Consider the following 15895-nt stretch of genomic DNA (forward strand, 5'->3'; position numbering starts at 1 on the left):
TTGATTGAAAATGAAAGCCTCACTGCCAGTAGTGTTTGCAGAGCTGTGTGTCAGTTAAATGAAACACAGCGAAATAGAACACGATGCAGAAAAGGAGATGTTCCCCTTGTTGTTTGTCAGGTGTGTGTAAGCGTGCAATTATTGCCAGCCTTTTGCACAACCACATGTGTGTTTTTCCAGATGGCGATCATCTTCAACCAGGAAGGCCTCAAAGCTGTTCGGCCCCCCTGTGTCATTCAGAGCTTCATCAATCACAATGCTGTGCTCTATAAAGTTTTTGTGGTCGGGGAATCTTACACCGTGGTGAAAAGACCGTCTTTGAAGAACTTCTCTGCAGGCATCTCAGGTACGTTGTACTGATTTAAAAGAAAATGTCTCTTCCTGCAGCCTCAGCAGGAAACATCTCTGAAGAAAATATCTGTGAATAACTGCTGCAGTGAAGGCAGCTGGCTTGGACATGCCATGTTTCCTCTTCTGTATTATTTCAAGAGAAAGGGAGAAAACTCACCTGCTCTGGAATACGTATGAATGGCATTCATATAGTAAATATTTATGCAATGGTAACCTGAGTCTTACCTGTTAGACCCTGTTTTATGTCATGTGGAAAGGGGGAGAGGGAGAGAACTTCTCTCCTTTCCCAGTAAGTTCATGTGTCATTTGTTCCGGAACTTGTTTATAAATGTGCTTTGGAGAGAATTTCCTGGATTCCATCATTTCAGCACTTCCTCTCCCTATTTTTACCTTGAATATGTGTGTGTTTTAAATTAAAGATCATTTGTGCTCTCCCCTAAATGAGCCTCCCTCTTGATGTGAGGCCCAGTGTTGAAAATCTTGGTGGGAAGTGTCCTTTGATTTGTAGATATCAGCTGTGTTGGGGAGAAGGAGGAATGGACTTGTCAGTGAGGAGACTGATTCTTCTGTATGTCATTAGACAGCAATACTTGAAGGGTTTTCTTTAAAGATTACTTTGGTTTCCTTTATGGAAAAAAGCTCCTTTCTAGAGGACTGCATTCTGTGCCCACCAAAAGCAATAAAAAAATTAGCAGTACATAGATGGGAGCAAGCATGATCTGATAGCAACTGGATAAATCCAGGAGGTGAGGATGGGATCAGACTAAAGGAGATGAATGAACAAATGCTAGTTTTTTGTCACTTTTCTTAGTGTTTTTGGCTAATCCTTGTATGTCCATGTATGCTCACCATGCATTTCACACACAAATATTTATTTTGTTAGTATAGGTGTAGTATGATGCTGGTAGAAGTTCTTGTCTGTAGCTGTGTGTGCCTGTATTTACATTTAGGTCTGGTCTATGCCCTGATCAAATTAATTAGGCCAGAATCTGTGTTCATATAAACTGTTAGGACAGTGGCTTCTGTCACCTCAGAGTGTCTTCTGCATTCCAGTGGTGCCTCCAAAAGAAGGACAGGTCCTGGCCACAAAATGTATTGCTCTCTGCCATGGTCACAGTGCCCTGCCCAGGTTCACAGGGCTCTCAGTGTAGCCTGGGTGCTACTGGCCTACACCTGCAGTGATTGCATCTTCTCTCTTCTGTCACACACCTTCCCCTTGGAACTGTCTCTTTGAGTATAGCATATTAGTAAAAATTAACTTCATTATCTGACTGAACTTAGTTAATTTGCTCTGGCGAAGGAAGGAAAACTGATTTCTGTTTACCCAGTGCGTGGTTCTATTTATCTGTGGTCCAAGAACCGTGGGTTATCTGTCTGTGGGTCCCTGCCTGTGCAGGCAGCCAAGTGCCAGCAGGCAGGAGAGCCCTGTGGGTGGGGTGGATGGTTGAGACCAGGACAGATTCCTGGGGCTGCACTGCCACCTACTGTTCTTTGTACTATTCCTTCAGAAATTAAAATCTTGTATGAAGTTATTTACAACCTGCTTTTAATTGCAGACAGAGAATCAATATTTTTCAATAGCCACAATGTTTCCAAACCAGAGTCCTCATCTGTCTTAACAGCGGTAAGTACACTTGGCCTTTTTCCCTCTAGTGCAGCTGGAAACCTATCTAATCCTTTCTTATGGAAGTGTTAGTAGCTAGTGACTTTCTTTCACAAGCTGTCTGCTTCTGTGTTGCAGGCTGAGGTCTGTTTGGTACCACGAACCAGCATGACTGGGTCCCCCTCTGGTTTTCCTTACCGAGCTCCGGTGAGGAAGAACTTGTAGCAGGGATGTGCTGCTTCCCAAACTACCCAGGGCTAATCTAGGCAAAGGGAAGAAGGAGGTTCTGAATGCAAACACCTGGCTTTTTACTGTCCAGAGAGATTAATAAGCATAAATCATTCTTCTAGGACTCAGTTCTGTGAGGAAAGACAAACAGTGAAAATTAAAGCATAGAAATTGTGTTGGCACAAGGCCACAGAGGGCCACTACTTGACTGCCATGTGAGCATGCCTGAGTTGTGACCATGGGACCATTTCTGGATGTTCTTTGAGACCAGCAGTGCCAGCACACTGCACGGTTTCATGCTAGTATTACCAGTCCTTTTAATAAGATTTGGACATATGAATGTTAACAAGTTCTTGGGCACTCATCTACTGAAAAAGTCACTTTACAGCACTGGGTCCTTTCAATCTCTTGAGTCTTGGGATTCTTTTCTGTTTCACAAGTTCTGCTGGGGACTAGTTTCGTATTTGATTTTGAATTTTGTGTGCAACACTGGTAGGCATGCTAAATATCAAATAGTGCTAGTCATAAGTCATTTTGTGGTTATGTTAAGGGAGAAGCCATTCCTAAAAATTTCCTTTCAGACTTAGAGAGTGTGCTCCTGTGGTTTACCTGCCATCTCACTCATATAATTATGTATTCCAGTCATGCTTCTGTAGGTATAAGAGCATTCTTCTGCTGTGTAACGTGTTGTTTGAAAATCAAAGAAGAGTGCATCCTCCTGTCATAAGTAACATGAGTCACTCATTTTAATATATACTTACAAAATAATTTGTACATGAAAACCCCCATAAAATGTATGCTCTGCCCTTAGGATATCAGCTGAGTTGTATTGTATGACTCGGATTAAACTAACAGCAGGAGTCTGTCCTGTCCGCCCTTTAACACAGACCTTTATCTATACTGAAATAATAATGATAGCCAGAACTTTTGCAGCACAGGGTTAAATATGCCACCTGTATATGTTTTTTAAGGTGTATGTCTAGTACTTAAAATAATGAGCCTGATCCTCCACTCATCTCTACACTGGTTTGCTTCTATAGCTGCACCAGTATGAAGAGGAAGAACTAGATGCTTTAGAGCAGACGAATTTCCAATTTAGGAAGGATTTTGAACTATGAAAGTAGTTTCTCTTTGGTATCTTTCTTGGTTCCATGCCACTGGTTCTCTGCAATTAGATTTGGTGGATATGCACCTGGAAACTTCTGAAAATCAATCTTTCCACTAAAAAGGCTGTTTGAGTCCCTTAGTAATGTGTCTTTTTCCATTATAGCTGGATAAAATTGAAGGAGTATTTGAGCGGCCAAATGACGACGTCATCCGGGAAATCTCTAAAGCGCTGCGGCAAGCTCTGGGTGTTTCCCTCTTTGGAATTGATATCATCATTAACAACCAGACTGGGCAGCATGCAGTAATTGATATAAATGCATTCCCAGGTAAGAAAGGCCTTTCCACTCCTGCTTTGGGGAGCAAGTTTTACTGCTGTTGTCTCATATCATTGCTTCCCAGGCTGGGGGTGGGACGGCAGCCACCAGATGGTTCTGAGATCAAATACAGGTCAGTCTGGGAAGGGAAGAACCCTTATTTAGATATGGAATTTACATGTGAAGTATCAGCTCTTAGGAGATACGGTCAAATTTTAGTGGCCAATTGGAACATAGTTGTTGTGCCCTTCTGTGCAAAGGGAAACTCAAGAACTGCAGTGTGCGACTGTGTGCTGGGATCTACCCTTTTTTGGGCCTAGCCCTCATTCTGAAATGAAAAGAATACTAAATTCTATTTTAGGAAAGCCTTTAAAGATTACTTTTTTTTTTTTTGAGACTCTGGGCCATTAAAAAAAATGTGGGGATGGAAGCAACAAACTGTTCCCTTGAAAATTTCTTCCTGTGCAAATTGATTTCCCACAAAAAGACATTTGTGCACAAAAGAAATACCAGGAATCTGAAAATTACAAAATTGTAGGTGCACAGAAGTTGCTGTAGAGAGTTAGTGTCCTTGCAGGTTCTCATAGATGCATCCTGGAATAAACAGATGGATTAGAGCATGTAGAAATGGGTAAATTTGTCCTCCACTTTTTTTAGTGCAACATATGTCTTGGAAACAACTAAACAAGCTCCTTGATCACCAGAATTGTTAAAAGGAGCTGTAAGTGTGAATAAGGGTGAGACAGTAATGGTCTGTCACTCATGCTAAATTCAGTAGTCTAAGCCAGGAAAATAACCCTGCTGTTTTGCAGGGTGTTCTTCTCTCTGAGAATCTCCTCTCATTACCTCAGTGGGGGTGTTTGTTTCATGAGACTTACACAGGCTGTTGTGTAGTTTCTTTAACCCATCATTGAAGAGTTTAAATTTTCAATATGGCTGTGGTGTCTTTACATCTACAGGTCTTGTCCTGAGCTCCCAATCTCTTCAGTTTTTCAGGTCCTCATTCTTACTGCCCTGTAGTGCCTTGGCTGTCTATCTCCACAGTGACTGGCTTCCTCTTAAAACTCAGCTCTGCTATTCTCAGGTCACTTCCCAGCATGGCTCTACCCCATGGTGTTAGGCAATTTGCAGACCTCTGAAAATACTCTTCTGCCCAGGGCAGTGAAACAACCGAAACTGGGTGTTAGATGGAACCCTATCAGTTTTATTAATAGGATAATAGGATTATATTTCAGACATTGGGTCCTGAAGTCAGTGATAGAGGACATGCAATCCTGTATCCTGCATTTTGGTTTGGTGCTTCATGTTTTCGGTTTTGGGTGGGTTTTTTTGAGTGTTATTTTGGATTTAGTACTTTGCACAGACTGAAATTCTCCATTTCTTGAAATGTTGAAAACTCCACATTGGGGAACAGCAATGTGGCAAACATGTATTTAGACAGGACCAATGTCTTCTTGTTATCTCTTGAGTTTACAGAGCTGTTCTGCTCTATTTCTACCCTAAGGCAGTAGTTTTCAAAATTCAGCCCAAGTCCTGCATTTCAGCCTGCAGTAATTGGTCTTTGAAGAGACTTTGAATTAATAGTGTTTTAGTCCTTGCAGGAGACTTGGGAGCACAGAGGAGTTTCTTATGCACTGATCTACATCGTGTCTCACACAGCACTTTTTTTGGTGGTGAACATGTGGGTTGTGATGGTAACTACTGACTTTATCACTGTGGGATAGGCTGAAGACCAGTTGGAGAAAAACTAGAGGATAGCAGTACGGCCCAGATATACAGAAGGGAAGGCAGGGGAGAGAAAAACCGGCTTAGAATTTGTAAAAGGTAGCAGAACAGAGATGAGCCCTGTTCTCAAGGTCTGCTGAGGTCAGAGAAGAAGCAATGGGGTAAAATGCAACAGAAGCAACGTTACATCTCAGTGCAGATAACTCTCTGTTGCTTAAAAGCACATTCAGCAGAGGTAACTGCATTTCCCTCCAAGGGCCTGTGTGATTAAAGGCTGAAGAGTTACAATGACTGACTTCACTGACTGAGCCAGCGCCTTGCTAGTGAGAAGTTCAAACTGAGCCCCCCTCAAAAGAGTCACCAGTGGGCTGCATCAGCAGTGGGATCTCCCTGTTCCTGGCTCAGTGCAGTCCCAGGAAGTGCCCTCCCTTGCTCTTCTTCCTCAAATCATCGTAGCCTTCAAAAGTTGCAGTAGAGCCAAACTGGAGCCAATCCTCCTGGGCATTATCTCTGCACCACTGCTCTGAAGAGGGGAGGGGAAGAGATGCCTGTTAAAGAGTATTCACAGCCCAGCCTCTTTCATGAAACTGAAGCCATAGCCATGGCTTGGAGCCAAGCCTGACCAAAGCCTTATCCAGCTGCCCATAGGTTTGCTGCCTTTCTTGTATGCTGTCTTCAGTGTTTACTGGGCTTGAAGCTTGTTTGAACCTGCCACTCCATGGATGTCATCTGAGATTAGTTTAATGACAGAATTGAGAGCAGGTGTACCTGTAGGAGGATGTTGTCTGTTATCTGCTCCATTAGCACCAGCAACTCTTTTAAAAGATTTTAAAGATAAATGTCTGAAAAGCCTATTGTGTGTTTTGTTATGTGGGAAACTACTGGTACTATATTTAGCAGTGGTTACCAGCTGAGATATTGAGCTGTAGGCACAGTCACGTAGCCAGTGGGAGTTTTGTTTGTCTGACCTCAGATAAGTGAAAGAAAAGTTCCACGTAGCCTGCTGTCCTGTGGTTGTGGCTGAGCTCACCCAGCCCCAGCAGCTGCAGGCTATCACCATGTAGGTGAATTGCTGGTTCTGGTGAATCTGCATGGTAGCTGGGAGCATCAAATCTGAACGTGCATTTTGTGTATATAAAAACATTGCTGTAAATGCAGGATATAGGCTGTCCATTTCTCTCTGACCAAGGGAACATGCAGAAAAGGCAAGTGTGCCAGATCAGGGAGAGTCTGAAAAATCAGGCAGGTAGCATCTGTAATGCTGGCTTAAAAATGTTCATAGATACGTCTTGCCTCCACCAAAGCTTGCAGAGGTGGGCACTTATTTTCAGATGCATCGCTGGGTGGACATCTTTCCTATCTATGCTCAGCCAGAGGACTCTGAAGACTCTTCTCAGTATAGCAAAATTCAGGCATCTTGCAGACAGGCATTTCCAAAATTGTTTCAAGTGGGCAGTGCTAGGATAGCACCTGCTGGAGCACGATTCATGCAAGTTATGTTTTAGGCATGCAACAGTTATATCCTCCCACTGATTCCCTGTGTAACACAAATCCCAAATTCACTGCCAGTAGTTTCTGAAGGTGTAATTTAATCTGCACTTCTTGATTTTGTTATCATTGCAGCACAGTGGTGTCCCACAACTGACTAGTTTGAGAAGCCTACAGGAGCCCTAGGTGAACCAAGTTGGGCAATACCCACAGTTTGCAGCCTTCCCAGGTGTCCTGCGAACCATGAGTTGAGACAGCTAATTCTCTTCCTCCGTTCCTTGTATTTCCTTTTTACAAGTTTGTGAAGTTTCTTTTGAGTGACCGGGCAGAATTCCTTGGGCGTTTCCACCCAGTGTGCAGAGGGTTGGCACAGACAGAGCCTGCCTGTTACATACAGCTTCCTTTCACTAACATCTGCTAATTTCAGGACAGAATAACTGGCCATCTTATTCCTATTAAATATTTAAAGCAACTTCTTTGTGAGTTTGCCAGGTGCCCTCCTACAAGGCTAGTTTGTTTTCAATGAGCAGACACAGAACACTCTGGGGTACTATGGATCTCCTTGCTGAATATTAAAGCTGTTACTATGGCGATGGCTTATTCCTGGGGTGTTTGAAGTACTCTGAGTAGATTTGAAGGCTAATCCCATGGCTTTTACATAAGCAAGAAAGCGTAACAAGCACTTCTGTCCAAGGGGTGGAGATCCTGTTGTGACTCCCATGGCCAGCCCTAGGAGTCCTAGTTGACCCCTGCCAACCAGTGGATTATCATGTGGGGCACTGGGAAACTTGGTGTTTTGAAATGAGAGATTTGGTTGGTGAATCCCTTCAAGGGCCTCTGAGAAAGGAGAACTGTGAGCTGTTGTCTCACATTGCTGATATTTTGTGTGACCTGTTAAGTATCTAAGAGAATTGAGACCAAGTGCAATAAAATCCAAAAGAATGAAGCAGCCCTAATAAGAGTTAATTGATTGACCTATGGCTTATAAATACACCATAAAATCCACACATGTATTATAGGTGAAATTATAGTCTTCATGTTTTCCCGGAAGTTGGGTTTTTTATTGCTTAAGGAAGTTGGGTTTTCATTGCCTAAGGAAGTTGGTCTTTACAGGAGAATGGAAATTAAAATTGAATTAATTATGTATATGAGGAACTCTTCTGCCCAAACACTAAAAGTGTTTTAAAGTATGCATTTACTTTGTGGTCTCTGCTTCTGCTCATGTGCTGCTCTGTGAACGTGTGCTATTCACATAGGTCTTTTAAGCTTCAGTTTTGGTCTTTTGCTTCAGTCTCCTGTATTAATACCAGGTCACTTCCAGAATACTTTTATAGACATTTTTAAACAACCAGCCTATCTCATTAAACACTGAATGTCATATATTACCTCTAAATATTAAGGCAAACTGACAACAATTTTAGGTAATGCAGTAGCAGTTAAGATCCATTTCAGGACATTGTACCCATATGTTGTATGTCTGGTTCAATTTTAAAATGAAATTCAATGACAAAACTGTGCCTGTAGCACAGTGTTTAGAATAGACCCAGAAGCTCTGTACACCTGCTACCATTTGTGTCACCAAAAATGTTATGTCTACTGGTATTTGATCAACTGTTTTAACCAGGAAACTTGTTATTAAACTGCATTGTAAATTGTGTGGAATCACTTAACAGAACATGCAGAAAGGTGATTTCAGTACTGAAATAAATGATTGATGTTTCTATCAAAAACTGCATCATTGATGTACGTTTCCTGTCCCTCGGGTGCTTTGTCAGACATAGCATCAAACATGTTTTAAGTGTCAAGTTAGGTTAGGTTAGACGAGCATCACTTCTTGCTCAGTGGGAAGCTGCCTTTTCTGTAGTGTATAAAGCCATCCCTGCTGTCCTCTGAGGTTTCCCTAACTGAAGGTATTGCTGGGCAAATTCTGGAGAGGGTCCAGACCCTCATCAAAGCTCTGCACTAGCACTATTTGCTATAGTAAACCTGAAAACGGTATGGAAAAGATGAACATTATACCAGAGAGTTTGTAACTTAGGGAAAAACCTGGACTCAGCAACAAATGATAGAATATACCTCAAATTATATATATGTATATATACTTGGGAGGAAAAAGAAGCAGCAAACCTGAAAGGCAGTTGTTTTTCTCATTGGAAAAATACTTTTATTGCAAGAGTCTCTGTTCCTCTTTATGCTAATCTCCTTCTGCTCTCACTTAAAATGATGTCATGGAGAAAACCTTTTTTAAAGGTTTTTATGATCATAACCTTTTTATGATCAATGGAGGGCAAGGACGCTCCAAGAAACAAACTGTTATAAGAAGCCTTTCAAAGAACCTAAGGAAATTACTTAATTGCCTTTTTTTCTCTCCTTCATTTTTTCTCTTTTCAGGCTATGAGGGTGTTTCTGAATTTTTCACAGATCTGCTGAACCACATAGCTGCTGTCCTGCAGGGTCAGGTACCTGAGGTGACCCAGCTAAACCACAGCAAGCTCCTGGCAGAGCAGAGTGGTGGGATCATGGACGAGCGGATATGCTGTGCTAGCACAGGCTGTCTCAGCGTCATGGGAAAAGACTCCTCCTGGATTGTGGAGAGCGAGAGCAACAGCTCAGTAAAACTGCAACACCAGAGACTAGGCTGCAACTCGGCAGTGTCCCCCAGCTTCCAGCAGCACTGCGTCGCTACGTTGGCAACAAAAGCTTCTTCTCAATAACTTGCCAATGCCATGGACTGAGAAAAAGCCCCAGGGATACAGATTGTGGTCCCAGAACGAGATCAGGCTTTAAATGGAAAAAAAACCCAACATAAAACACAACACAAAAAAAGCAAAATAAAAAACTTTCAATTTGATTTAACCTAATTTGCTGATGAAACGGACTGAAAGGGGAAGAGCGAGAAAGTGATCCAAATCCATTTCGTCAGATTCCAGTTGCAAATCTGTAGTGAGTTTACACACACATGTGTTTTAACACTAGTCCTTTCATTGTGGGAGGGTTGCTCTTTCATTTCTATTATTCTTTGTAATCACTGGTGACCAGCATTTTAAAATCGGACCTCATGGTATCAAGAAGATTATAATGTTGAAATGCAGTGTCTGAATGTAACAGTGCTAGAGATTTTTGCCTAAAAAGCTCCCTGCTCCTCTTTTTTCCAGGTAGGCCATTGCATAAGAAAGCTAAAACAACTTCAGTATCACCAAACCAAATCTCTTGAAATGTTGACCAGTCATGATGTTGGCAGGTAGCTTGCTGTGAAGCCACTGCACTTTGAGTAGGACAGAGCAGCCTGCTTATTCAGGGCACAGAACCGAGGTGACCACCCCTGTTCCAGCTTTGCAGTTCTCCCCCCAGGCCTCATTGCTTCACTCAGATCGGCTTCTAACCACGCTTGCAAACAGCAACCCCTTTCACCCAGAGAGGGTGCCAGTATTGAGGTTGAGTAATTTAGTAGATTAAGTAACATGCTTTCAATTGTTTGCTAGTGCTGAAATCTTAGAAGAGTTAATGGAAGCAGCTTGTCTCTTTGCAGGGAGTTTAATTCTTCCTCCATTGCACTTGTGAGGACTCTGGAACAGCTCTGGGAAAAGGCTGGCAGAGTTGTGCTTTTTCCTTGGAGCAGCACACCTGATCTGTGTATCCTGAGAGGTAACACAGTTGCTGCCTTCCACAGATCCATGCTGTTGTACATTTTTTTTTTGAAAATATAAACGAAATTGTGTACCTTTATATAAGGTAGAAATACAGGACAGCTTTAGCTTGGAGTCCCCTTTACTTTGTTGCAAGCTGCCAGGTAATTTACAACAGTGCTGTATATTATTTGTAAACTATAGCAATGCCAATTTGTATCTCTTGAGATATCTTCTAGTATGGCAGCATCTTCTGCTGTTGAGAATTCCTGCAACTTTTGCTAGTTCTGAACACTATATTGGAAATATCCAAGTGCTAAGAACAGAAACACTATTTTTGTAGAAGTGGCCTTCTCTTCCCCTTATTAGCCCTAAAATACATTTTAAAAGAGTGGTGTTAAGAAAATTTCCTTAGTTAGGCTCCTAGCTTGCAAATATAGGAATTTCTGTCTTTTCTATAGCACGTGTTCATAAAGCATCTGTCACTGCAGCATTTAATACCAGTTTGGTTAGTATCATGTGTTAGGTGGCTACTCAGAAGGAAAGGGTCTAGAACTTGAAGCCCAGGTAGATCATGGAGAGAGAATTAAACTGTGTAAAAGATGTCACCACCCTGTCTGATGGTACCAGTCCTAGAGGGGAAAAAGTTTTGAAGAATGTTATGTAGCAGTTCTTTTATGTAAACAATGCTTTTTCCATAGGAGTCATTGGTCTTCTTCCAAAATGCCATTCTTGGGAATTTCCTGTAGCCAGGATTGAATTTTTTAGGATGATTTACACAACAGAAAATGATTCCACCTCTAGAGGGATTACTAATTTTAAAATATTTCTATAGGGAGTGGAACACCCTTTTGGGTATGGTATCAGTCAGATCCCAGGGTGCTCATAAGCACAGCCAACTTCCTCAAGTGTTGCAGATCAGTTCTGAGCTGGGCACGCTTCACAACCCTTGTATGCTTTGAGGCTGCTGGATCCCATGTTGTCTGCAGCTTGCAGGTCTCGAATGGCTGTGGTGTGAGTGAGTCAGATGTACATAGGTAAGGGTTTATAAAAGTATTTGTGGTAGACCAAACCTTTTGTAAAGCCATGACTAAAATGAAATTGACATCTGAAGTTTGGGATTTGTTTTTGTTTGTTTAAAATAAAAAGTGTTTTTATGTTACATGTGTAACAAAAGATGCCCTCAGGAAGGAACCTGCCAGTGCTTATTTTTGTATGGTACTTTCTTGTAACCAGCTGGTGGAGTGTTTGTAGACTTGCCTATTGCGTCCTTTATTACAATGGCTTGTGCTTTTTTTGGTTTTTTGGGTTTTGTTTCTTTGTCGGGTGGTGGGGATGGAGCAATGATGTTAGAACTGGGTTACTAACTCAAGACCTTTCAAACCAAGTATGTTTACATGAATATGGGTGTTGGATCCAATGGAAATGTCTGTATGCTGTTTCCTAGTTAGAACATCAAATAAGAATTTTATTTTCCTGGCTGCCTTCTGAATTTTGGTTGGCCTATTTTGCACTGCTTTTTTTCTCCAAAATAAACTACTGAAATATAATTGTGCATTTTAAACTTGTTTACAAATGATTGTTAGAAGTTTATTTTGTAATTCTCTGAATGCTTGCAGAAATACTATATTTAAATATTACTCCAGACCTTGGCAGTAACTAGAAAACAAGTTTAGGTCATTGGTGTGATCAGTGACATTTTTTCCCATAGTCTGTAATTTATTTTTTATTTATCGAATGTATCGGTATCACTTTAATTTACCAGGTGCAGTTATGCAGGTACCTGTTGTGATGTGGCATTACAATAGAGGTTTGACATAAATTGCCATGCATTTGCTGTACTACTATATTTCCTTGCAGAAATTAAGGTAATGGCTCGTGTACTAGAATGTTGCTAAATCGCAGGGGCAAATTGGGAGACCAATTTGTAAAAGCCAAAACTGTAAATTACCAAGTATCCAGACAGACAATTACCTTCTTGCAAAACATTTGAGCATGAGTATGTTATTAAGCTTGTGCTAAAGTGCTTTTCTGAATTGCTGCCTCATTTGGTAAGTTCAGGATAGTTTTGATTTAAGATAAGCTTCACAGTAAGTTTGTTAATATTCTGTAGTCTTGTCTTTCTTTGTAAAAGTAGGAGTGTAGTAACATTAGATCGTACCAGAATGCCCTTGCTCTTAAAATTGCAGACAATCTGAGGAGATTTTCCATAATGTCTGTTTGAATTCTTTTTATTGTGGATTAGAAAAAGGTTCTCCTGTGTTTTCAGAGGCATAGCTTTTACTGCTGTGCTGATGAGAGCAATTGTATTAAAATTACATGGTCACCAGTTAGCTTTTTAGGGATTTATTACTGTTCTGCTTCACTGTTTGAAATCCACAAGAATACCATTAACTTGACTGGAATTTCTCCAGGTTTTGTGTCAGCATGGTGGAGATGAGACTCTGGTTTCCACTGTAATTACGTAATTAGCTTCAATAGGTCAAGATTTTTCCATGTTGAGGAGTACTTGTGTGGTATTACTGCTGCCTGTGATGTAAAGTCACCCTCTTCCCCCTCTACCTGACTTGGCCACGTTGTGCCTGACTTTGTAGCCTGTGCCAGAACATCCTGATCATTATGTGAAAGCCAACTGCAGAAATGCAACCAAACCCTCGGTATCAGTGCTCTTGTGGTTTGTGTAATGCAAAACCACTGGGCCAGTGATGTTTTGCCTTTGGTTGAAGTGTCTGGCTGTAAAACCTTTGTGCTGAGGAATTGATCAACTGGGCTGGTTGGTAGGGTAGGATAAATCCATTATTCAGACTGTTGTAATGTTAAAGCTGTTTAAAGATCTCCCACATCTCTCTCCAGTGTGGGGATGTGTCTGCAGCAGGTTGCACAGACAGAAATCTACCCATTTAATTTGTTCTCATTGTGGATGATTACAAGCTAAGGACCCAACCCAGAGGCATCAGGAGATAATGAGAATTGCTCAAGATAAAGCCTTAGGTTTTCTAGATGAACTGTGGGCAGTATCCAGCCAGGGAACAACCAGGTGGAGTAGTGGTTAGGTAATAGAGGCAGAACACAGTCCAAAGGCAACAGAATAAATGGGGCCAGAGGTGTTGCCAGGCAAAAAAAAGAAAAACAGGAAAAATTCTCCTGTTGTTTTCATCCAGTTAAAAAAATCCAGACTTCTCAGTTCTTAGACTAACGCTGATTTCCTCAAGTCTTTGCATGGCAGCAATGACAAGTGATTCAGGCTTTTCCACACTAGCTTGTAGCCTTGCCTTCCACAGCTGTGCAGAAAATCTTGAATTTTGTTTTTTTTAGTGAACAGAGTCTGAGTTTGTAGCAGTCTCCCCAGGCACACACTTGCGGGAGTTCACTTGCATTACCCTGCTAATTTTTTTCCCCCCTCTCTCCTTTTTAGTAAGAGATGTATTGATTTCTGTATTCACTATACAATTACTTTATGGTGTGTGTTTTGTAATTAGGAATATGTGAAAATGCTTTCTGTAGATTAAAATATTTCCTTTAATATAATCTCCTCTCGCTTTCATAGAAAATGGACATGCCATTGCAGATCACATTGCTGATTTTATTTGTAATATTGCTTTAATATCTATTTCAGAGGAATGTAACCTCCAGAAAAGTACTTTCTACATCTTTACTACCTTTCCTTTCTGTTCACCCTGTGTGGATCCAGGCCATCAATACCTGAGCTTTTGACTGGATGGGTTTCATGGATTCTGTCACATTTACATGGCCACAGAAGTTACCTGAGATGGTTGAAGTTTGGGAGGATCTAGACATAAATGGAGATGTTGGAGTGATTCCTCAGCAACACAAGCACAGTAGCAATTGTAGCAAGCAAAGGAAATTGGTTTTGCTCTTGTGTGTGCAGGTGGCTCTTGGGGTCTGGTCCACCCTGCTCTTGGGACAGCTTTCCTGTGGAAATAACAAAAACATCCTTTATCTGTGATGCAGAAGGAGGGCAAGGAGAGTAGGGCTTGGGAGTAAAATCCTGGCCAGTGGACATCATGATACCAGTTGTCCAGAATTTCACTCTGTGGTTTTTAATAGCAATCTGGGGTGATGTTTTCTTCCTCTCCATCATTCTTACCCTGAATCCACTGGGGCTGATGATAGCAGATGCCTGTGGCCCACACAAACTCATTAGCAGGTGACCTTACCCAACATGTCACGAGTTTGCAGAGGGCTCCCGATGTGTTGGGAATTTTTTGTTGATGGCCAGGAAATCTCTTGAAACTCCAGAAATAGCCGATACAGCAAATGGAGTTCATGAAAATCAGGTCTTCCTCTTCCAGCATTTTTAAAGAAATTCACATTTCATTTCCTCCTTCATTCTTTACACAGTAGTTTTAGATATAAATTATTTTAACTTCTTTTTTTGTGTGTGAAAAGTCATATATACATATATAAAGTTATTAAGTGTTGAGAATATGTTGAGTATAAAATAGTGACTCCTTTGTTTCAGATGTTAGCAGCCCCTAAAAATGAGTTGTTTATCCTCTTGTAAAGTCAGTGCTGTAAAAAAATATTAAAAAATAAAAGATGTGTTAGATGTATCTTTTATTATTTATTTCTGATTCAGTATTTGATACAGCTTGTGTATACCCTTGTGACGACCACATACTAAAAACACTGTCGTTCTTAAAATGGAGTAACAACAATTCTTTGGGATCCCAACAGTTGTGAGAGAATCGGCCCTCTGGGTGTGAGTAGTGTTGGATATTGTCCTTCAGTCTCCAGCACTGCTTCCCCCCCAAGCACGGCTGAATCTCAGGGACCATTGTGTGCGTGTGCTCGGTTTCGCAAGTTCATTGGTATCTGTGTTCAAATCCAGCTGTACAGTGTTAACAAGTGTGTCTTGTGATTCGCTTCAGCCTGGTTCACTATGACTTCTGAAACATAATTCCCATTTTGTACTTAAATTTGTATAGAATTATATCAACCCTTAAAAAATCATGGCTTACTGTAAAACCCAAAATACTTGCTATTTGGCATCTTCGATTGCATGACTGATCAGATCAGACAATGAAGATGGTGCTTTCATCTAATAGCATTCATTTCAATGGTAATATATTAATTTTCTTTTTGTTTGCCAAGCATCTGTTTTGGACAATTGTTTTGGTTTCAACAGTAAAGCAATATGCAGTAGGTATTGTGGCGTTATCTCTGTAATTGTTTTGAAGAGAGGATTGTCCCTTTCCAACACATAATGAAAATAAATGCCTTATAACAAGTTTTAGTTTGCTTCCTCTTTCTGAGTGGCTAGGGCAGCGAGGTAAGCAGCTCATCGGGGGAGGCCTGTTTTCATGGGAGTTCAGTGTTCACATCCTTTGTGAGTGCAGTTGTTTTGCAGCCCCACTCAGGCCTTGAACACCATCCTTCAATCTGAAGAAAGTCCTTGAGTCCCAAATATTTGTGCTTACTTGAATATCCAA

General features: G+C 41.2%; 1 protein-coding gene across 1 annotated transcript in view; it reads left to right on the forward strand.

Annotated features, from left to right (window-relative positions):
- Positions 1–15651, forward strand: part of ITPK1 (inositol-tetrakisphosphate 1-kinase) — a 136627-nt gene extending 120976 nt beyond the window's left edge. Inside the window, exons 7-10 of the mRNA XM_084207250.1 lie at positions 181–346; positions 1908–1975; positions 3453–3615; positions 9208–15651. Of these exons, the coding sequence (XP_084063376.1) occupies positions 181–346; positions 1908–1975; positions 3453–3615; positions 9208–9530 (720 nt within the window). The 3' untranslated portion in view covers positions 9531–15651. The remainder of the gene's footprint in view (positions 1–180; positions 347–1907; positions 1976–3452; positions 3616–9207) is intronic.
- Positions 15652–15895: the final 244 nt, after the last annotated feature.

This window comes from Fringilla coelebs (genome assembly GCF_963513975.1).
Source record: "Fringilla coelebs genome assembly, chromosome: 6".
Classification (NCBI taxonomy): Eukaryota; Metazoa; Chordata; class Aves; order Passeriformes; family Fringillidae; genus Fringilla; species Fringilla coelebs.